This window comes from Branchiostoma belcheri, unplaced genomic scaffold (assembly GCF_001625305.1).
Source record: "Branchiostoma belcheri isolate BF01 breed outbred unplaced genomic scaffold, Haploidv18h27 scaffold36, whole genome shotgun sequence".
Classification (NCBI taxonomy): domain Eukaryota; kingdom Metazoa; phylum Chordata; class Leptocardii; order Amphioxiformes; family Branchiostomatidae; genus Branchiostoma; species Branchiostoma belcheri.
In genome coordinates this window covers 2,616,753-2,642,043 of record NW_017803976.1, presented here as the reverse complement: position 1 = coordinate 2,642,043, position 25,291 = coordinate 2,616,753, and the positions used below count along the sequence as shown (strand labels likewise).

Genomic DNA, 25,291 nt, shown 5'->3' with positions numbered 1-25,291 from the left:
AAAGTACAGAGGCGCATTGAACCATAATAGTTCTTTTTTATTGTAGAAATCACCAAAAAGCGCTAAATATTAAGCATTTTTAACAATCTCAATTAAAGGCAGCAGATTTAACAGTGGTATTAAATTGTTGCATTGTTACAGTGTTGATTGTTACACTGTTACCTTTTTACAGTCGTGATAATAATATATATTAATACCATTGTTAGATTGTTACAATAATTGTAATTGTTACAGTGGTAACGAACTGTTACATTCTTACCGTCCTGGTTGTTACAGTGGCATAAAACTGTTACATTGTTACAGTCTAGATTGCTACAGCGGTATTAAACTGTTACATAGTTACAGCCATGTTTAAATGTCACAGGTTCTTCAATTGCTCAGTCAAACATCCATATAACACAACAATTATAAATCTGCTGACGTCATTAATGTACAATTGAAATTCTTTTACATACTACCGCTTCAATCCTATACTTAGATGCATCTTACTAATAACACGTTATGTCGGCACCGTAAGCCTCTCCTTCCATGACAGAACCATCATTTCTGACTTGCTCCATGTGTTTTTTTCCCAAAGTTCACTCAATTAGAGTGTTGCCAATTTTTTTACATGTACCAAGCAAATGTGATGTGATTTAGTTTTCAGAAGATTATTCTGTACCTTGTCTAAAAGACGTAATAATAAGTAATAAAACTGTGCATGTTATATTGGTACGTAGTCTACCTCTGTGGCGGATCAAACTTTTGGAAAGACTTTATGTCTTCCAAACATTCAAAAAGACGTGTTGCCCGTTTTTCACCAGGTAATGTTCAATGATCCTGCCTTCAGAGGGGCATTGTGTATCTGTACAATGTGTCTTTATGAATAACAATATTAATAGAAGTAATGAAAAATATGAATATTGTATTGGCACAGCGTCTACTTCTACCACAAAATCACAATTTCTAAACTTGTTACTTTCAAAATATTCAAGAAAAGTTACATCTGAATGTTGTCCTCATTTTCATCAAGTAAACTTAATATGATTCTGCCACCAGAAGGACATTGTGTGCCTGTACATTGTATCGTAATAAGTAAGAATAATAACAAAAGTAATAAAAGCAATAAAATATAAACGTTCTATTGGCCCAGCGTTTACTTCTACCACAGAATCACCATTCCTAAACCTGCTACCTTTCAAATATTTAGGAAAACTTACATCTGAATGTTGCCCTTATTTTCATCAAGTAAACTCAATATGATTCTACCATCAGAAGAACATTGTCTGCCTTGTCTAAATAAGTAATAACAAGTAATAAAACTCCGCATGTTCTATTGGCACAGCGTCTACAGCACACTATTTTGACAGATCACAGTTTCTTCAGACTTACTTAATTTTTGTGTCCCAAATTCACTTCATTCGGGTGTTGTCAATTTTTATTAAGTAAACTTAATTTTATTCTTCCACCAGAAGGACATTGTGTTTCTCTACATTGCATAGCAATAAGTAACAATAATGATACAAGTAATTAAATCAATGAAATGTGAATGTTTTATTGGCACAGCGTCTACTTCTTTGGCAGTGGTGGAACTCCCTCCTGTCGCCTATGGACGTTCTGAAAAAACAAATAGAATTATCAGGGATGAGCTGTGGAACGATTTAGTAAAGACTTGGTTTGTAACAAGAGCAATGGTGTTCTGCCGCATTAGACTGACGGGTCCTTAAGCTGTGCCATGTTTACTGGATGAAAGGGTTTCAGGAAATAGTGCGGATACAGTAAGTACCTACCCTGGATGCCAAACTAGTATCGGGCCGTTAGCCTTTTTCCTTCAGCAGCCGAGAGCCCTTCGCCCGCCTGCCTAAATTACCGCTACGGAGGAGTTGAGTCCGATGGGAGTTGGCTGGCCCTAGAACGATTGTCCGGCCAGCCAAACTCCCCCCGGGCTAGACTCCCCCGTAGCGGTAATTTACACCAGCGGGCGAAGGGCTTTTGCGGCCCGGACAGCGAGTTTGGATTCCAGGGTAGTAAGTACCTGGAGCAGCCTGGCATATGAAGCGAAACATCTCGTTGCATTCTTCGTCGTTCCACTTGTCTTTCTTCCTTGCGGAGTAAATGACGCAATCATCACAACACCCCAGATTGTTCGGTTCTCCCGGAGCCCAGGAGCTGTACGGCCCAAGTGCAGAACCGTCCACCCACTCAAACCTTCCCTCTTCGCGCTGATCGTGCAGGCCGAACCAGAAGCGCCGATCGTCACGCACGGAGTTGTACAGGGTGCTGAGGAAGGCGTTGGTCCTGGCGTCTCGGGGCATGGCGAGGGTGCCGCCGTCTGCACGACAGGTCGCCGCCGCATCGCTGAAGGTCTTGCGTGTTTTGAAGGCCTTGTAGCAGATTTCACGCAGCTTGGTGTAACCTTCGGGACAAAATACTGGAAAAGAAGGTTTATGTCAGCAACAGGTCATGGATGGGCCATATTGAAAACATGATATACGTGCGCTGTATTCGATATAAGAATATCTACTTTGACAGAGTGCATGGCACATGTGCAATACATATGCCCAGAAGAGAACAAGAAATAGCCATGCCTTCAAGTACCAGAGTTATCAACCAAGGATCGAGGTGTTCAAGAGTTCATTCTTTCCTAAAACTAGAGTGGATCTCGCTGTCACCAAGTAAAGTAGGGACATTGTCATTAGATAGCGTTGAACAATGTCTAGAGTTAGAAGCTCAAGGGTTAGGTGTAACTGATCAATCGGTGTAATGTAGCCAGCTGCCGCCGCGCCGCCTGCCTGCGAAGCTTGTGTTTTACGCCGAAAGGCGGTTATACCGGCTATACAGATGCAGATACAGAAGCTGTGCCGTGTTTACTAGATGGAAACGTTTTAGGAATAGTGATGATACAATGCGTACCTTGGGTATTCTGGCAAATGAAGGGAGACTTATTGTGGCATTTTTGGTCGTTCCACTTCTGGGATGTGGTGTAAAAGACGCAATCTTCGCCGTCCGGAAATTTGTCCGGTTCTCCCGGAGCCCAGGATCTGTACGGCCCAAGTGCAGACCCGTCCACCCACTCAAACCTTTCTTCTTTTTGCTGATAGTGCAGGCCAAACCAAAAGGAACAATCTTCGTGCACGGACTTGTACAGGGAGATGAGGAAGGCGTCGGTCTCAGCGTCTCGGGGAATGGCGAGGGTGCCGCCGTCTGCACGACAGGCCGCGGCCGCTTCGGTGAAGGTCTTGAGTGTGTCGAAGGCCTTGTAGCAGGTTCCACGCCACAGAGTGTAACCTTTAGGACAAACTGCGAGAAAACAAGATTTGTATTAGCAACACTCGGCCATGGTGGGTCATATCAAAATCATGATATACGTGTTATAAATCTACCCTCGGCGCTGTTTTCAAAATATTTAATATGACACAGTATTAAAGGTGACATCAAACCCACCCCCACAGACACACAATGAAATAATGACAAAATTTCCTAACGTTTTCAAATAGAGAAACTTTAAGAGCAAAACATCATCATAACAGTTTAAAATTAATTCATATTTACGCAAACTCTTCTCAATCTTGAGAAGAAAACTCTTCTCAATCTTGAGAAGACGCTGCTCCAAGGTGGCGGATCGGTTTCGCTCGTTGTCCAGGTCACGTTTCAAGGCGTCAACAGCGGTGGACATGTCGTCTTTAAGACGCTGCTCCAAGGTGGCGGATCGGTTTCGCTCGTTGTCCAGGTCAAGTTTCAAGGCGTCAACAGCGGCAAACAGTTTGCACATGTCACCTTGATCGCATTTCAAAGCGTTGACAGTGGTAGCCAGTTGATGCATGTCGCGTTTCATAGTTGTCGACAATTGAGATATTTCCTACAAGCGTATTTACTTACGTTAGAATACCGAACGTAAGAAACAAACTTACAGAAAATTGCAGTTTCTTCTACCCTTGGGAATCATATAAACAGCTGCACAACAAGCTTTGTGGCACTAGAATGTTACCTGTTTGTTGCTGAACGTGAGAGGGGCGAGTCCCACGGCGACCAGACCCAGCAGCACGGCGATGCCGACGGCCGGGCAGCTGCGGCGGGCGCGGAGGAAGCTACAGACACCACGGCGGCCGCTCACTCCACCCGGATACGCGCCGTCTGGTAAGAAAAACACCTCTCTCAAGTTATTGTTTACGTCGACATTCACATATAGTGATGCAGATTGAATAAATGAACACGTGTCGATGAAATACCAATAATTTACCAGTAGGAAAAAATAGCATCATCGTATTGATATTGCAAATTAGACCTCATTTGCATAAACGTAGCCTGTTAATGTTCCACCAGATTATTTTCTTATTACTTATGAAAAAAAAAGGTTAACCTGGTATGGTAGCGTCGGGTGTGTTTTCATCGTCGTTCGCACGTGCCTGGGGTTTGTCCATGGGTGGGTCGTCTGGACGAAAAAAACAAAGATGTAATATAGTCATCTTTGGAAAATATTGGGCGTTAAAGGCCCAATATCAATATTTTAACATACAAAATTAACAACACAGATACTATAAATGATTTATCTGAACAAGTAAGCACAAAAAAAGTTAAAAAAAAATAAATAATGGGAACTACATGTTTAGAAAAGTGACCTCAGCATTTGAAGGTATGGAACTAGTTAATCGGACATGCATGTTTACAGTGGTTTCTTTCTTTCTTGCTTACAAATAATGCTTCCGGTACATTACAAAACTGTGTAGGTATATTGACAAGCTAATCTATAAACTTCTCAACAAAAACCTACATGTGCACGCAAATAGTACCACAGACCAATCACGGTAACTATCTAAAAGAAATCCTCAGCTTATAATAACAAAGGGATGAGAAAAACAGGATGCAAGAAAAGAGACAAACCTAAAACGTTTAGTACTTTTACCTGGTATGGTTGCGTACGTGACCTCGGGTGTGTTTTCAGCGTCGTTCGCACGTGCCTGGTTATCAGTCTGGGGTTGGTTCATGGGTGGGTCGGCTGAGTGAAAAAAAGCAAAGACGTAATATGTCATTAGTGACAGATATTGGGCCTTTAACATACCGAACGATCGAAATTAGGACAATTTACCTGAACCAGAAGCGTAGATAGGATTGATCATTTTGGCAGCGGCGTCCGCACGCGATCGCCGTGACTGAGGCTGCAGCTTGTGTGTGGTGCCTGACAAGTGAAGAAAATTTAATTAGGCATCTGCAGAAAATAAGCGCTAGTAAAATTACGATACGGAAATGATAACCTCTGTAGCTGATTTACCTGCATTGGAGGCGTACATAGGGTTGAGTATTTTTGCAGCGGCGTCCGCACTTGATCGCCAATAAGGCTCAGGCTGCCGTATGGGTGTGGCACCTGAGAGAAATAAATAGAAAACCATACAGGAAGATAGGGTGTTTGTCGTCGCCTAATCATCAAATAATTGCCTTTGTTTGGAAGGCCATGAAATCGCTTTGCTACCTATAGTGTGTGGGATACTAGGCGGCATAACTCTTGAAGGCATGATTCGATGTTAGTGACTTTTTAGTAGGCAGGTTGCCGTTGGGGATACAATGGTGAAGTTCAAAAATGCCCTCATGGGGGTCCCTACGTCACTGTAGTAGACCTTTTGTGGTCAAGTTAAAAATGGGCCTCGTGGGAATCCCTAATCAAGATTAGGCATTTAACATTTCATAATTAGCTATAAAGAAAGGAAAACGGAAGCGCGTTTCGGCAAGAACGGGGAAAGATGTATTCTCGGACTTTCACGTCCACACGGAAAGTGGAGAGAGCAGCAAACCAACGTGCACACCTTGCCTAAATCCTGGCCGAGTGTGACAGTTTTATAGGCCCGCTGTTGCAGCAACAGTGCACCTTTGACGAAGCACCAAATATTCACCGGTGTGGGAACGTTTGCGTACCATATGCATATGATGGATTTTATAAGCATTTTCAATAAATAAAAAATAAGCGGAACATACCGTAAGGATTAAAGGGATTTCTTGTTGTCATCAAATATAACAAAACAGCAAAGTACGCAATATTCAGTTAGTGACAGAGGTCAGAGGTCATTGACACGACTAGACGGTAATTCTCGTAGCTCCTGACTCTACTGTATAAAAACTGCCTTTTTGCTTTATCTTACGCTACATACTGAAGCATCCTCGTCAGTATACAGTTAGTTAAGACAGTGGAGTCAACATTCCGGACTGAAGTTAGAAGATTCCGGACCATTTTGGAGTACTTTGGGAGCTGTGGAGCTGTGAAGTGACACCCCAAGCTGAATGACGCCATAGATAAAGCGTATCGGCTCTCAAGCGGAATCACCGCATCGGGCTCCTGTTTAAGGAGCCCTTGCGGGTAAGTTTCAATCCATTCTGATGACAGATAACCCAACAGAATATCTGGTGATTGGCACTACGAAAAATATTTCGATACTGGACCTGGAAGGACTGTAAATTTGTTGTATGTTTCCTTGCTGGCGCCTTCTCCTTTGTTTTTTTTTTACAGTTGGTGGGAAAATCTCATCATATCCTGAATTTGGTCCAAAAACAGCAAACAAACTGTTATCCACCCAGCAGTAGTGTACAAGAACATACTGGTGAGCCCGTTCCAATATATGCGTTAATTGCGGTATTCTTGACGTGGATCTAACAATGTGGCGGCAAGTTGAAATATGTGAGTACAGCAGGGAAGTGGCCTAAACTGAAAACAACAGAACTCAGGTTAGATCTGGGAAGAAGGGGAATGAAAGATGACCTAAAGAAAAGTAAAGTTGAGATGACGGAAAACTTATGCAAACTCATGGAGAAGGAATATGAAGAGTTGGAAACATTAAAAGAACCTTGGGCAGAAGAACAAGCGGAAGAAGAAGTAGAACACGAACAATTAATGGCTAAACTGAGGAAATTAAGAGGCAGTGTTAGCAACAATGATGGACAAGTAGACGACATAACGGGGTCGAAAAGCCCACTGATCACTGTTCCCGATGTGAAAGGTTGCCCACGTCAGGTGAAACCAATGACAGGCTAGAGGTCACGGTTAAGCAGCTAGTGGACACAATCAAAGAAATCCAGGCTGACGTTCAGTCCCTTAAAGAAACAGACAGAGGTTATCCTCGGGAGACCAACACGACGCAAGTGAACTCCTCTTCAGATTGGCAAACAGTAGAGGGGAGAAACACTACAAGGCGCTCAGCGGCGATCACGCGTACTGACGACGTAATCAGAACCTCTAACCGCTTCTCCCTTCTGGAGACCACAGAAGATCATGTAGAGTTCGGATCCAGGCATGATCCCGATCTAGCTGAAGCGTCGCAACAACAAACACAACAAATTAATATTGTATAGAAAAGAGCAGAAGACCAGATTTTACAACTCTAAAATACCAGGAAAAAATGTCATCGTAGGTGACTCGATGATTAAACACCTGAAGCGAAATAAAATGTCAAGATTCAATAATGTCAAGTGCTTCACCCACCGTGGAGCACGGGTTGAAGATCTGTTTGCCCCTGCCATAGAAATAGTGAAAAAAGAAAACCCCTCTACAGTGACCGTGCACGTGGGTACAAATAACAACAATGACACAGAGCAAGAAATCGTAAACAAAACTCACCACCTGGCAAGCACGCTCCAGCAGGCAGGTGTGGCAAGAATCGCGATCTCAGGAACAATAGAACGGGCCAATGGGAACAGCGAACGGACGGCGCGCGTCAATCTGGGTGTGACCGAGGTATGCAGGAACAATGGGTGGCACTACTTAGACAACAACAACAACATAGGGCCGTGCTACCTCTTAACAGAAATGGAACGATTCTTGTCGCAAGGAACTTCATTGCTTATCTGAGAGGGGATCGTCAAGCGAGAACGCGCACAGGAACATCTTAGGCTGACGCCCTGAGGGCTGAACTAAGTCAGGTTTTTCAGGAGTGAGGGAACCAACGGAGCAGGTGGAAGTATCGAACACCGGAACAGATACAACTCCTGAGACTAGCTCAGAAATTTTAACTCTAGACTTTCATTGTAGCAATGCTGTACAACAGGACTCAACATCTCCTTCTCTCTGTAATTATGATAACAGGCTTAACCTTACCTAGACCGTGGGGGGGGGGGGGTAAAAGTGCCCGCGGCAACTTTGATGTCACCTAGCGTCTGAACGGCTAGCCGTAAAACGGCTAAACTTGGTAACTTTTCCTAGAATATTGTTGGCAACAATTCTTTATCATTGAAATAAGATAATAATTTTTTGTGTTGCCATTGCAAAAGGTTTCTGACATTTGTTGCTAAATTTAGTACTTTTTGTTTCAACAATAGAATTTTATGGGTTTTATGTCATGGTTTCTAATATTAATAACATCTCATATAATTTTATGCAAATTTTATCATTAAATATGCATAATTTATGCTAATTTTACGACGTCATTGGCCAAAATCCAAGATGGCGGACCATGTAGAACAGGTATATACAGGTTATTTTCATTAAAATTTCATCAATACTTCCATTTCTTTTTCCAAAAAAAGTTTAAATGAAGGTCTTTAGTATGTTTAAAATGTATTTTAGGCTTTATCATGACAAAAAACTATTTTTGATAATTCAAGATTGATGATCCAAGATGGCGGATATCTTAAATATACATGACGTCATTTTATGACGTCACCGGTGTTGCTATGGGCAACATAAGACTAAGTACACTATAAAATTCTGTCATAAACACTTTTGGTACAGTTATGTTGAATACCATTTAGTTTTCAGGGAAAAACCTATTTAGACGGTTTTGGCCAATAAAATCACATTAATGACGTCATAATGACGTCATATTACGTCATAACGACATAGAAATTGTAGATATGATAAATTTTCACTAGTACACCATTTTCTAAAAATTTGGTGGCCACACGACATACCGTTCGCGAGTTCTTAGGAGGTCAAAAGAGCCCCCCCCCCGGTCCCCCCATGTCAAAAAAAGCCCGGTCTAGGTAGGGTTAAAGTGATTTCATGGAATGTACATGGACTCAAAAACAAACTCCTAGACGATGACTTTGTTAGCTTCCTAAAAGAATACATCATGGGTTTACAAGAGACATGGGGTAAAGGATAATGACGATTTCTCAGTCGATGGTTTTGTTGTTTACACGAGTAACAGGATTAGAAACAAACGTGCCATTAGAAATGTATATGTAAGAGAGGAAATTCATAAAGGGGTAAACGCCTTCCCAGTAAATCAAAGAACATTATTTGGTGTGTGTTAGACAAAAACTTCTTCAAATGGAATGTGAGTTTACTAATCGGCACAGTTTATGTTTGTCCTACGGGATCTCTCGTTCACGACACGGAAGACTTATTTCAAACTATAGAAATAAAATTGGCACAGCACATGGGAAATTTAGATGACTGCGATCATATATTAATGGGAGATTTCAACGCACGGATAGAAAATTTGCGTGATTACGTAGATGAAACAGAGGATGACGACAGATGTATCCCTCTCCCAACAAATTATACATCTGATATTGGTCTACCTGACAGGACTTCACAAGATATGTATATAAACAGTTTCGGACAGAATTTGATTAGCTTGTGTAGGGCTACAAATTTAAAGATTGCGAACGGCCGGCTGTTCACAAAGATATTGGTAGCTTCACTTGTTTTCAAAATGTTACTCAGGCCACTGAGGGAACTCCAGGAAAAAGTGTCGTGGATTACCTGTTATTGAATAACAACATGTTTGATAAGGTTACAGACTTTAGGGTATTAACTAGGGTTGAGTCAGACCATCTACCACTTGTTTTCACGCTGCCGATCAACACTTTATCCCCAACTTTGACAGAGCCTACCCTACATCCAAACCCCACGTTAACCCGGTACAGGTGGAACTCGGACACAGTGCAGGATTTTAGAAACGCACTACAGGGGGTAGCGGTACAAACGTTATTGAGGGAAGTAGAGGCAGACTTAGAAAGAAATGAAATAGATTTAGCTGTGGAAAAATTGGACAAATGATGGAAACAGCTGCTGAAACCATGAGACTTTATTCAGTTAAATCAGTAAAATCAAATTTATCTGACAATAAATGTTGGTTTGATAAAGACTGCAAACTCGCGAAACACAAAACAAGTAAATGTCTTCACAAGTTTAGGAGTGAACGAAATGTCCTAAACTGGAAACAGTTCAAGCAAGCTAAAATAGAGTACAAGGCCTTACTCAGAATAAAATGTAGAGATCATTCAGCGAAACTTAGGAAGCAGCTAAGAGATTTACATAAGGACCCAAAAGAATTTTGGAAACTTGTAAAAGGTAAAAAAGTAAGTACAATTGGTAATATAAGTGCTCAGGACTTCGCAAAGTTTTTGAGGAACTTTACGCAGGTGGTACATCGAACGAGGAAGTCATAAACACTCCGTATCCACTGCACGGCACGGATTGTGCCAATGACAACTTGGACAGAGAAATAACGGAAGAAGAGATTGCACATTGCATTAGGAATCTAAAGCCTGGCAAGTCACCAGGAATAGATAAGCTGTTACCAGAATTTTTTCGCGAGAGTATTTCGACGTTGTTGCCGTATTTAAAGTTATTATACAACAAGTGTTTTACCTTATAGGGGTATTTCCAATGCAATGGAAAATTGGGATTATACACCCGCTGTTCAAATCAGGTTTGAAAGACAAAGTTCAGAACTATAGAAGTATAACTCTACTTTCGGTCTTTGGCAAAATTTTCTTATCGGTCCGAAGAGAAGTTCTCTGAGTCGCAAATTAGTTAGTCGGGTTTTAGAAAAAACAACGGATTGATGGATAATTTGTTTTGCCTAAATGCATTAACCCTCAACAGAACACCTTCCCGGACTGATTAATCTGTACACCTGGGGTCCGCGCGGACCCCAGAAGAGTTTTTTTGCTAATTTTAGAAATTATCAACATGCTACCAGCTCAATTGTTTTGCAAACTGATGTGGGAACCTCTGTGTCCACATTACATACAAAAATCATACATTTTGAACTTTTTCTATTTTTTGGTGAAGAAAAGAAGACAAGAAGAAATACCCCATTTTTAAACCCATTTCTGACTGAAGGGGCTTTTGAGGCCCAACTTTGACCTCATATAGCGGCTAAACGGCTTGCGCTAGAAGTATCAAATTTGGAGACCTGTCCTAAAATGTCTCTAAAAAAAGAGTTCATATTAGTTTAATACTAGTAAGTTGATGTTTTTTTGTGTTGCCATGGCAACGGGTTTCTAGCAGGCAGTTTTTTTGAAAATAGAAGTAATTGTGGTTTAAACATAAAAATTTTCTGAGTTTTATATTAAATTACACTTCTTTTCCAACATTAATAACATCTTACATAAATAAATATAAGTTAAATCATTTAATATGCATAGAATATGCTAATTTGATGACGGCATTGGTCAAAATCCAATATGGCGGACTATAGTATTAGCTCTGACGTCATATGACGTCATAATTACACCAAAGTTATTAAAATTTAATTCTATTACTACACCATTCTCTGAAAACTTGGTAGACATACGATGAGTGCATAAAAACATATATAAACGGAAATAAGGTAATGTATAAGAACGCCAGTGTATCCATTATGATCGAAAGCCGGCTGGGGTCCGCGCGGACCCCAAAAGAAAATCAGATATAATTTTTTTTATAAATGGTAGAAACGGAGTTTTCTGCACTGTATTGAGAGACAACTTTATGGGTGACAATTACCTTAAATTTCAGAAAAAAATCTTTAGAAACAAAAAAGATATTACAGAATATATAGTGCTGGGGTCCGCGCGGACCCCAGGTGTACTGTTTAGGGTTAACGCAAAAGTACCTTACAAAACCCAGATGGCGTTTTTACGTCGCCTTCGTCGACTTCTCCAAAGCATTTGATAGTATTCATAGGGCGCATTTGTGGTTTAAGTTGGCAAGAGGAGGTATTAGCAAAAAGGTTTTCAGCGTAATCCAAGCTCTATATGAAGATATTAAATCCTGTGTGAGAGTTAGAGATGAAATAAGTGAGACTTTCAGATGTCATAAGGGAGTAAGACAGGGATGTATTTTATCGCCTTTTTTATTTGCGTTCTATATAAGTGATTTAAACAAACACCTGGAAGAAAATGGATGTAGAGGAATCCAGGTGGGGGACTCGGAAATTCTGAGTTTAATGTTTGCAGACGATTTAGCACTATGCGCAGACTCCGTAGTGGGTCTACAGCGGGTTTTAAATGCACTGAACTCTTACTGCCAAAAATGGAAACTAACAGTAAATCAGGAGAAGACTAAGGTCATGGTCTTCCGAAAGGGAGGTAAGCTGAGAAAAAGCGAGAAGTGATTTTATTCGGGGGTCAGATTAGAAGTGGTAAACATTTATAAATACTTAGGGATAACAGTATCGTCAAGTGGTGGGTGGTTTAGGGCCCAAGAGACATTAGCTGCTCAGGCGTCTAAGGCTTTATTTTTGTTGAAAAGAAATCTTGCTAAATTTGGTGTGTTACCCCCAGATTTGACGTTTAATTTTTTTGACACACTGATCCTTCCGATCATGATGTATTGCTGTGAACTATGGGGATTTCATAAAGCTAATCAACTAGAAATTCTACACACCAAATTTTGCAAATTTTTCCTAGGTGTCAGGAAATCTACACCTAATACGGCAGTGAGAGGGGAACTCGGTAGACACCCCCTCTGTGTTCTGAGGCGAATAAGAATTGTGAAATTTTGGTTGAAATTACTAGAAATTAGTGAGACTAGATACTCTAAAAATGTTACAATATGTTACTTGAATTGGAGAAGGTGGGCAGGGGAGACTGGGTGAGTAACGTACGCGATCTGTTGCTCAGTGCTGGCCTGGGTGAGGCGTGGCTCCAACAAAGTGTGGGAAACAAAGAAACATTTCTTGGGATTCTAAAAAAAGCGATTAACAAAACAGGCAATCGATTGTTGGGAAAGTGATGTCGCAGTCAGTCAGTCACCACCTGGCCACCTACAGCATGGTAAAAACCAGATTTGTCGTTGAAAATTATCTTACAGTAATAAATAATCCTCACCACAGACACACGATGGCGCGGCTTAGATTCTCGGCGCATACATTGAATATAGAAAAGGGAAGACATACGAAAACAGAAAGGGATAGATTATGTCAATTATGTGGTGAAGGGGTCATAGAAGATGAATATCACTTTGTACTTGAATGTCATTTTTATAACAAGCTAAGGAAGCGACTACTTCCCGATTTTTATGCACAGAGCCCTGATCCCCACAAATTTGTAGCTTTGTTGGCCGGCCCAACTCTCTTACAAGACAGTTGGAGAGGTACACTGCATTTGAATCAAGATATAATTTCCTTAAATGATAGTTGAGTAGACATCCTTGTAAATTGGTTTTATATTCTGGTCTTGCTTAGTATTTTGTATTTGTTTGTTTAGATGTTTTTATGAAATGTATTGTTTTAACGTAATTGGTGTATTTAGTGTAATGTCTCTTGTTTTGTATTAATTAATTGTGATTTTAAAACTGTATCGCTGTAGCCCAAGGTGGCCAAAAGCAAAGAAATGAAGTTCAAAGTTCAAAGTTAGTGATCATATACTCCTTCTACATACAGTTTTTTTTTTCTTTTGCCGCCTTGCTGCCTGCGTCATTGTGACCACAAAATGATTGCATGGACCCTTCGATGGGTGAACGGACCATGCCATGGCATTGCAGACATGCCGCATGTCACCTGAATTGTGCAATCCAATAGCTCGAACGGCAGCGAGGCTGAGTGGTACATTGCTGGTTCGACTCATTACATCAGATTTAATGTAGTCATTTAAGAATCTAATTTCCTCACTTAAAAATGATGTGAATTTAATTAGCTTCTAAAGAGCAAAAATTCTGGTTGTCTTTTCCTAAACTATCTACATGCCAATAGTGAACAATCCCAATATACATGTGTATGTAGTATAGCATAGCTAGATTTCAATCAAAGGTCTTATCAAAAACACGATGTTAAACGACAGCTTTTATAAAAGCACTTGTAAATTGTACCAAGTATCCACTGTAAAAGGCTAGTTCTTTACCTGCAGACTTTACGTAACGTTTCTGCTGCCCATCGATATCTTCGTACGTGTGTAAAGACGTGTCCTGGTCTTTCCGCTGCGTTGCGTAACGTTTCACCTCCTCGTCATTTTCGTACGTGTGTGAAGACGTGTCCTGGTCTTCCCGCTGCGTTGCGTAACGTTTCTGCCCATCGAGATCTTCGTACGTGTGTGAAGACGTGTCCTGGTCTTCCTTCTGCTTGTCAGAAGCGCTGTTACCGTGGCGGATACGCCCGCTTGTTTGGCGGCTGTCGGGGCCGGAGACAGGCGGCCGGACAGCCTTTCCCTGCTCGTTCATTTCGATCGTACTGTGCAGACTGCGTTGTCGTGCAGTGTATAGCTGTAAAACCCATGAATAATACCTTAATTAGTCTGACGAAGTACGGCTACATTTACCCTTATTTGGAAGAATCACGTGGCATGAGGTGATGCAATAGCATTTTGTTTTTATGCAAGAGCCAGACTTATTTTCGTGGAAAAATTGGTAATCAGTGCCGGTAAGCAGGACATCAAACACATCTATTCACACGCGGAGAGAACTCGTGATGTAATCACGTGATTTTACAAACATGTGCGCATGCTCCAACTCTGCCGTATACACATTCAGTAGAGACGCCCAAGACCCCCCTCCCACTTCTTTTGTTGTCGACAATTTAATAGCTATTTTGTATACGATATATCTGATGCTATTTATCGTTATTTGATTGCATTTCAGTTGTGTTTACCCTAATGTGGTAGCTGCATAGAGCCAGTATTTGTATTGTCTTGAATCTCAATAAACATAAAGAGAATGAAGATAAAATTAAGAAAGAATAAAGACAGAATACTACAAACTTGCTAGATGGGGTGAATACGTGACCATTTTCTATTCATAATTTCTAAATATCTTAAAAATCAGACTTGCTAGCACCATGCGTACAAAATTATATGATAACTAGAAAGGCCGACATTTGCTCGGGAGTAAATGCAGCAAATGGCTTCAACACGTCCCCCTGTACCAAAAATGGACCTATCCCCCTCCTGGACGAAATGGATTGTTCCTAAATTACCCCTGTCCAAAATGTGTTCCAATAGTCTATACCTTCATGCAGCAATGGAATCTTCCAACGCCTTCCGCTGTCAGAACATGTCTACATGACCCGAGTGTTCTATTTAGAACTGTCATTTGGGGATTTGGGTTTTCAAGCTACACTTGCTATTTTTACTCAAAATAAGGTAAATAAAATTAATTGAAAAGGCCGTAGACTGTATTGTCACGCAGTGTATAGCCGTGGAATTGCGCAAAAACTAATTACAACCTCCAACGGTTTAAATCAAGGGTGAACAAATATCTGACCACGCAGTCATCACTGTAACCCAAAACATGTAAGTGGCTCTCACGAGCCTTGTTTTGAGGTGAATTCTGAAGTAAATGATGAATAGAGCAAATAATGCCTCAATGGGTCTGACGAGGTATGGTTACAGAGACGGGGGACGATCCAAGTTATCTGGCACGTATGACCCGCTACTAAGGCCACGTGTCTTTGACGTCATGTTACAAGAGTAGACGGGTCCATTCCGTGAGCAAGTTTGATGGAGTCAACCGAAAATTTGGGGTAGGTCCCATTTCTGTAGTCGTAAGTGTTGGAAGTTAAAGCTTAGTCTTTATTCCATAGTGAACTAACACAGTGACAGTTGAAGTCGCATTATGTAACATGATGTCGACACAGCAAGTAAATTTTTTTATCATTACTTTACAAAGTAAGTTTTATCAAGCTTATTTCGCTGTAGTGTCATTCAAAAAATGGAGGTGACAAAATATGACGCCTTGTAATGTGTTTTTAAGTTTGATACACAGCTGCAGCTGTCAGCCATGTTTGTTTACATTGTGGTCACCGGGGTACGCACTACAATCCAATTGAGCCTAATTTGTGATGCTTTATCTACAACCAAATGTTCAGAAAACTGAGATAATTGCATAAATATGTTAAAGAGTAAAGGTAAATTGCAACTAAAAAGGCCAATATTTGCTTTGGAGTAAATACAGCGATGGGTTCACCACATTTTACCACATGGCAGGGAAAGAATGAGAAACACAAGGGAAAACAATGATTACATTGATATAACTATAATATGAAGTAACATAAAACTAAAACAACAGTTGGATAGTTGGACAGTTGGATCCCTACTTTATTGGTTAGGATTTTTAATTGCATAATGCAAACTGTTGATTTTCAAAATAAAATAAAAAACGTTCATGCCCCGCATTCCAATGCTGGAGCAGAAAAGCTTGAAATACCTACCAAAACACTTGAATAAAGACATACTGTCAGTATGGAAATGCTCTGTGCAGGTGTTAATCAAGTTAAATCCCAACAGCCAATCAGCAAGAAATGCTCTGTGCAGGTGGAAATGCTCTGTGCGGGTGTTAATCAAGTTAAATCCCAACAGCCAATCAGCAAGAAGTATAGAGGAAAGCTGCATGCCTATTGGTTGATGCCCTGCATTCCATTGTGATGACTCATGCCCAGACGTGGTAAACAAGGCACACTAACACAGTAATACATTTGCTATAACACAGCCAAAAAACTCAAATAAAACCATTCTAAAAGCCTGTATCACAATAATTTAAAAACGCCTAGGGGTATTTGCCCACTGTACCTCCATACCAAATTTCAGGACCTTAGGCCCTAAAATGAAGAAGCTGAATCCATTTAAAAAATGGCAGGAGAAGGAGGACCACTTCGTGGTGTGGTGAACCCATAAATACAGCATGTTAGGTCCTACTATGAAATAAAATGATATCATCAAAGTTCTACAAGGCCATGTCCATGCAAAGTTTGTTACGCTTAATTTTTTGCAATATTCTTAACCAAGTAATAACCTTGGTCTGACTTCAGACTCAAAACTTGAACATGACTGTGAACAGTAATAGCTTCGTGGTTTTGCAGTCTTGATTACAATCGTTTTACTGACTTGCTCAAAACACAGTAGTCACGGTGGTAAAATCTGGGCTGAAAAGTTCCCACATGTCATAGAACCCGAACTGTGTTCGATCGTGTTCGATCTGGGGAATTCGAATCGAACCCGCGTTCTATTTCGGGGTCACCTGCGGTCATTTACTATAAAGCGGCAAAACAAGCCTTTCTACCTCCCTGCATTGCAACAGATAAAAAACAACACTTTTCTATAGATACAAACAGTATCCTGGACAGTACATGTCCGCTATTATTTTTGGTGGGTATGTAACATGTAGCGAAGCTACTGTCATATCCTTGAGTGACCTTGAATACTGTAATGATTCTTTACACCAGTATGAATAACACAATGCACACTTTCTGGCGATATGACATGTCTCCAAAACTCGTTCAAACCTGGAAACATGGAGAGTCAAACATACCCCATTTACGGCTCAAAATGACTGTAACGGTTGTCCCGAAAATCGTGTTTTAGGGATTTTTGAAAATGGCCTCAATTTTGAATTATGGGTAATTTAGTGAGAAAAATGTCAAAAAATGCCTATTTTTTTCACCAAAATGTCGACAAAAACTAGACTTAAAATCAGAAATTAAAAAATCCCTAAAACACGATTTTTTGTCTTATTCCTAGTCTGCGAAAAATATAAAAATCGGGGATCTGGGGTAATATACGTAGCCAGGTTTGAACGATATTTGCCTAAAAACGTGACATGACATGTGCTCGGAAACCCGAAAATGATCGTCTTTCTGAGCGAAATTTTAAAAAATCATTGATTTAACATAAAAAGCTAACATTTAAAGGATGTTAAGACGATAATTTTATTTTAATTTGACGAAATTTACCCCTAAATATTATTTGTGTATTTTCAAATATTTTACGGGTAGTCCAAAACAGGCCAAAATAGCGTCTTGTAACCCGATACCTTTTAGAACGCGCATAGCAATGGGAAAGAATGCCGTAGTGACAGACCGCCGTGAGTAACGCTATTATATAGTAAGTTACCAACCAGAACCATAGAACTGGTTACTACAGTAAGGATTTCATTGCAGCATTTAACTTTGTTCACTTAAATCAATGTTAATTATATGCAAAACATGTCATTTTTAGGAGTGTATCATCGAATAACGAACCTTATTTATGTAATACAACATACTGATAACATTCATGACGAAAATTCTTTGTCACCTGTCACTCCTTATGTATGATTAGTACATTTGTATTAGCGGGGCTTGCCACAAGTTTTTTTGGATGTTTTTTATAATATTTCCTTAATAAACAAAATAAAATTAACTTTGTTCTGTCAACAACAAACCCAGCTAAGAAGCCTGTACAAAGTCCACAGAACCGTAACGAATAGGTCTGACATGCAATCTGGCCTAAGTCTGAAACGATCTTTTTTTTTTTTTTGTCGCATCTTTTGTGAACCAGAATCTAGAGTTTGAAACATACCAATTGAATGAGTTCTCGGATATGTACAAGCTGGGTTTCTTGTGACAGTATCTGCAGAGCTGTCACAATAAGCCTTTGGATTTTGAAAATTTCTACATTGGTATTGTTGAGACGGTTATGGGTCTACATACATACATACATACATTGTTGAGACAATGTTTGGCTCACTATATAGAACTACTGAAAAACACAAACAAACTGTACTTAATCTTCTGGTTGCTTGTAAGATAGTACATGTATGTCCATGATTTTGTTCTTGTTGAGGCAATGTTTGGCTCACTACAACTACTGAAGAACACTAACCAAATGTACTTAATCCTCAGTTGGTTGTACATGTAAGATAGTACACGTACTCGTATGTCCATGGTTTTGTTCTTCAAAACAATGTTACAAAAAAGTTTCCAGAGAAATTGTTGCAGTTGCAGTGTTTCAAACATCTAGCATTTATGACTTCACTTTAATACAACAGTGTAATTATGCATGTACTTTGTCAATGTGTTCTACAATCGTTGTATGTTTTGAGTAGAAGGTGTTATAAAAGCTACTTGTGCTTTTTGCCCAATACTCAATAAATATATGTATAAATATATATACAACAGTGTAACGAGAACTGTGGCTTCATAAGACGGATCCTTGAGTACTGCGCACCAGTGTGGCATCACGGACTTACACGTAAACAAACTGCAACAATGGAACTAGTACAGAAACGTGCATGCCGGATCATTCTCCAGGGGTCACAAGTATACAGACTACACCACGGGGCTGCAGATGTGCAAACTTGAAACACTCGAGAAGAGACGGGCGATCATCTGCACCAAGTTTGCACACAGCATGACAACATCGGAGCGCACAGCTGATCTCCTCCCCAACACACGGCGACAGGAGCACGGCAGGAACCTTAGAAACTCTAACAAAATAACTCTTGCGCCTTGCCGTACTGATCGATTTCAAAACAGCACTGTGCCATCTCTGTTGAGACTGCTTAACACGAACAAATAATACGTTGTAAATCAACCACCCTCAGATGTTTAGTTTTTGTAATATTTTATTTTTAACCAATATTTTAATACTTCGTAATATTTTATGCTATTCGTCATATTGAGTTGTACAGCCTGATGGCTGAGATGTTTTACATAATAAACCAGTTATTCATTCATTCATTCATTCCATTATGCCTTCTCAACATATCGTGTTTACATAAACACACACACACACACATACACAAGCACAGACACACACACAGAAACACACACAGAAACTCATGCACGAATGCCTCTAAAAACATAAGATTCTTGGCGAAGGTAATGAAAAATAAATGCTTGAAAATCATTTTTGTCACTCACTCGGAATCCTTGTTGTGGAACTCGCATATGAAGGGTAGCTTGCGGTAGCATGGGGTGTCGTTCCAGCGGTTAGGTTGTCCCCCGGTCATCCAATAAACAGCACAATCTTCACCACCTTCAAAATCATCTGGCTGTTTTCTGCCCCATCTCTTGGAGTTACCAAGCGGAGTGCCGTCCACCCAGACGAATTGCCCTTCTTTTTGTTGATCGTGGAGACCAAACCAGACGTCGAAGTTGCCAAACCTCGCGATCTTGACGGCTACACGTGCCCTGGAATATCGATCACGGGGCATGGCGAGGGTACCGCCTTCACGGCAACAGATCTCGGCTGCTGTGTTGAAGTCTTCGCGGGCATCGAATGCTTTGTAGCAGGTTGTAGAAAACACAGAATTGCATGGTGGAACTGGAAACGTAAATAGAAGCGATATTGAAACGACAACGTCACCAAAAAGTCTTCACAAAATCATATGTTTTTTTTTTGTATTTTTAAGTATTTGACTACAATGCTTTTCAGTGGCCCATAAGAATGCCATTAAAGAAAAAGAACAGTATTGGGATTTTCGAAAAGCCAATTTCGTAGTAATTTACATTTCATTGCTCATCAATTTATGATTATTGATAATACCGACCTTTCTTTGATGGCTGACATCCAATCCCCTTGGGCACATTTTGTCCAGTTATGCCAGTCGTACCGGCAGACACAGGGCCGGCCGGCTCCGTGGTTTTCTTCTCTCCCGGAGGCCCAGGTGGCCCAGGACGCCCGATAGAGTCAGGCTTACCGGCCTGTCCCACAGGCCCAGGCAGCCCAAATTGCGCCCATCCGATTGGACGCCCAGACGGCCCTGGACGCCAGGCAGAACCACCCTTCCCCTCAAGACCAGGTGGCCCCATTGGTCCCTTCTCTCCAGGAGGCCCTGGCGGCCCGGGTGGCCCAGGAGGCCCGGTAGAGCCAGCCTTTCTCTCAGGGCCAGCCGGCCCCATGGGCCCCTTCTCTCCTTGGGGTCCGGGCAGCCTAGGAGGGCCAGCAGCTCCGGCGACTCCTGTGATCACCTTTCCAGATACCCTAGGCGTCATTGGTGGAGTCGGTGACTTCAAACGGCCATTTTCTCCCAAAGAGTCGTTTGGCCCAGAGAACCCACACATATCTACAATATAGATTTAGTGCTTTCATTAGCATTGAAAATAATAATACTGGAAAAATAATGTCAAACATTCATTATTACCAGATTACCAGTACACCAAAGTCAGCAATGTACATTTGATATTCTAGCACTAAAAGAAATCCAATTTTTTCAACACAGTTAAAAGCATGGGTAAATGTTTTCTGGTGTAAAGAAATAGATTATTATACATGCTTTAAGGTATCCTGAAAGATAAAATTAAGTACAATTTTTATGAATCTAATACACAGACCGTGTACAGTTTAATTGTTACCACTGTTATTAACTAACTACTAAGCTAGAAGGTCATTTCTACCTAGAAGGTCGACTGTTATTATAAACTTAGTTCCTCACTAAGGATTTTACGGTGGGGTAGTGCTATACTGTGGCGCCATTAGAATCCTTATTAAGGAATTAAGTTATTGATAACGGTCACCACCTAGGAGGCTGAGATGACTTCCTAGCTTCGTATTTATTAAAAAATGGTGGTCACCGTTAGTCAATAGTTACTGTAAACGGTATATGTAACGGCTGTTGCATGGAATTATTTCATCAGACTTACATGTACGTTCCAGCTCGATTATTCGCAGCTCAGTCATCCTGTTCCGTGCAGCAAGCTTGCCCAAGTCCCCAGAAAAACTGTTTACTTTAACTGCATCAAGAAAGAAAAAGACAAAGATTGTTGACGTCAAATGTAGGCCTCGTGTTCATAGGGACTGGTCATTTGAATCTGATGATAGCTGAAGCATTTACTTTTTGAGAACATTTTTCAGTTTACAAAATTGAATAACATTGTTCAATCTCAATATTAGTAGGAATGAATGAATAAAAGACAGAGAGAAGGAAGAACATGAAGAAAAAATGATAAGTTGATAAATAGACGTCTATTGTCAGTCGAATCCTTATGGGGAAAATCTGTTTCAGAATATTGAGTAGCAATGTCAAAACAAAATTTGAAAAGAAGTGAATCAGGCGTATATAAAATGGAGCAATTATGACCAGATATCTAGATAATTATAACGTAAGGATTTCCGTCAAACGATATAAACTTGATATCCTAGAAATTCTCTTTTCCACGACAATGATAATTTCATGCTTTCAGAATATACTATGAAATAAATACCATTTCCAATGAAAGTAAGGAAAATCTGAGATTTTATACCTTTGAGTTGTTAAATTGTATTTTTTATAAGTTATTTGATGATGTTAAATTTGATGTGTTGGATTTAGCGTTCTAGGTTGTGTTAGGTTAGAAATTTTGGCACATATTCTGTGTCCAGATATACTGCCCTGTAACTTTTTTACGAATAACGTATTTACCAGTATCAATCATATCAAACCCCGTATAACACTGGTAACACCGACATCTACACAAAATGTACACAACCCGGTGGGCAAGATATGTAGGATGAATGGCTGATGATATATAGGGAATACAATGGTTTACAAGTTGTGTGGGTTTAATGTAAGTATGCAGTTTTTTTTTCGTATATGTATAAATCTTGCATATATTTATGAACAATATTTGCATATATGGAAAGATACCGTGCTCCCGTAACCACGCGCACGGAAACAAATTTCCTTTCTTTTTTAAAAATACGCACTAAAACGCTGTTTCCACGACTGCATAGCCACATTTAGTGAAAATATGCGAATTTCAAAGAGCCTTTTAGGAAAATATAATCTCTTTGCGGATATATAGTGTCTTTCCACATAATTTTACGTTCGTTCAACCAGGGAGTGTGTACACCCCTCTGTCAGACGGCTAGAAAAAATGGAATAACCAAAAAATACCTAAACAATAGCCAAGGCAAGCCTGCAAAACCATTTTCACGCTGAAAGGGGTGTCCGGGGGCCGCCAAAAGGTTTCATTTTCACGCACGAAATCACATATACAATACAAAATAAAGAACGTGCATCATGTGCAGCCTAGTAGCAAGACGTATACCGAGTCCCAAAAAATCCGTCAACCCAACCGCGAGAAACAGCTGCGAACATGAACACTGTAAACTCTTACAATACCCTTCCGCGGAATGATATCTCCTTCCTCGGGTGTAACAATCACAGAAAAGACCAACCTGCAAATAATGGAAACAGCAGGGCCATGACCACAGCAAAGAAGAAACCCGTGGCTTTCAGGAACTTCTTACACAGGTGGATGTACTTCTTCATCTTGGTGTGTGCTCCTTTCATGTAGTCTAATTGTGGAGGAAAAAAATACATCTTCTATGATCTATGAAAAACCTTTTCAAAGGCATCTAGTATAATTCAAGGGTGGCAAAATTGGATTGTTCAAATTCAATATTCTGCTCATTTCTTTATAATATATAATGCAATACATGTAAGATGAATCAATCCTATCGCATACTATATACTGACATCTATGATGTCACCGACGGAAAATTGCTTGTTTTGTATCGTAACCTGGGTCTAGCTTTCTATGGGTGATTCCCAAAAAATAAAGGAACTCCTCACTTATTTTTGGTCTTAAGCTTTTTCAAGCGCTTCACGTTTGTTTTACCTCCCTGAAACCGCATTAAATCGTTCACAACGAAAACAACCTCACAGGAGTAAAAACTGCTTATCATGACCCCTGTTGTGTCCCAAACCGTGCCCGTCCCGTTCTGTGCCTGAGCGGGACACTCAGGCACAGTGCCCGTCCCGTTCCCAGAACGGGACACGGCCAGAACAGTGTCCGAAAGTGTTGTCAATCATAGTGATTGGCGGGAACGTAGCAATTATTCACGCCAACGATTCCATATATGGTTACATTGCCTGAGACGTTGTGAGTCTGTGTACTGTGTAAAGCAGGAATTACACCGATTCTTTCTTATTCTTTTCCCGACAAAGACAACAATGGCGGCCTAAAACAGATAAGCAAAACCAAGAGAAGTCTCTCCCCTCAAAACGCTAAGCTCCGCCCCAAAAGCACGAAATGGGACAAGGCCCTTATGCGTCCAGAACTGTGCCCGGTCAAGTACGGTTCAGGACAGCCCCCTCGTTTCCGAGAATGTAGATTTGCCCCATGGTCGGGCATGGTTTGGGACACAACAACTCCCCTCTCACCAACACCCCTCCCCAAAAAAAGACCAAAATTAACAAGACTGGCAATGAAAACATACATTGCCATGGCGACGGTGGTTGCTGTTAGGGTTATTGTTTGCATGGCACTGCCATGATTTCATGATTTTGAGGAAGACTTGGTACCTGTTAAGTCTAGACAGATACAGTACATTCCTCCCCTGAGTGCATAATGAACGAGCCCCGGGGTCACAGAAAGTAGGGCCATCTGGGGCAGACAGGTCTACAGGGTTCCAGGAATGTGGGCATGGATGTGGGTCAGAAAAATGCCTGTGGACAAAATGCCTGTACAATTCCTAGAATTCTTGCGAATTGCCCACGATACTGTTCCATTAGGCTCCTCCCTGAGACGTCGCCAAAAAAACGCAAATAACGCAGGAATAGTTTTAAGAAATTACCTTACCTGCTCTAGAGACGTACATCGGGTTTGGTATGTTCGCGGTGGCGTCCGCAAGTGACCTCCAATCAGTCTGGTCTTGCCTCTTGGGTGTGGCGCCTGGATGAAAGAAAATTACAAATGAGCAGTACTATACAGTGTTTCCCACACAAATACAACAATGTGTTTTCCATATCGCCAAATCCACCAGCCATTCTTTCCATTGTCACACATTGAACCAACAAAAATTGTCATAGCCAAAGTCATAGTCGATTAAAGCTGTCTTTTATGACTTGCTACACTGCACCTTTCATTTTGATAAAATATAGGCTTACAAAACAAGCGTAATGAAATAAACAGCATTTGCATCATTATGATATACGAATGATAATTCACGCATTACATGAAGTATGAAAACCTTTAAATATGCCATCAGAGTAAAGACGACAAATATAAAAAGCAGATCTGGAATTCATATTATTGCAACTTTGACTTATTTCAGGATAACGAATGCTTATCTGCATTGTTTTCTTAGCCGTAGTCAAATTTAACCGTGTTTGTCAAATAAACCAGTCATTTTGTACTTTGCCAGTACTTTGCCACAAAGCAAACCAAAATAGCTGAAGTCGACTCGAAACTGGCTTTTGTCATCTGCTATTAAGAATCAATACCAATACTGCACCATTTTATTTCAAAAGAAATACTGGCTTTAGATGCAAGCAAATTGAGCATGTTATATATGCCCCCCCCCCACCTAAAATGGCATACACTCGCGACTACTATAGAAAAAATTGCCCAACAGAAAAGGATAGAAAATGAAGACTTTGACAGAGTAAAAAACTGTTACCTCTGGTGTCACCGGCCTGGGACTGCTGCTGCCCTCCTGACAT

At 40.6% G+C, this 25,291-nt stretch overlaps 1 protein-coding gene across 1 annotated transcript; it reads right to left on the bottom strand.

Moving 5' to 3' along the window:
• Nucleotides 1–1,585: 1,585 nt before the first annotated feature.
• LOC109475999 (C-type lectin domain family 3 member A homolog) lies at nt 1,586–25,291 on the bottom strand. The gene is made up of 6 exons (XM_019776808.1): nt 25,249–25,291; nt 24,429–24,521; nt 3,968–4,113; nt 3,562–3,838; nt 2,015–2,410; nt 1,586–1,596 (listed from the first exon to the last, which is right to left on the bottom strand). The coding sequence occupies exons 1-6, from the start codon at nt 25,289–25,291 to the stop codon at nt 1,586–1,588; spliced, it is 966 nt and encodes a 321-aa protein (XP_019632367.1).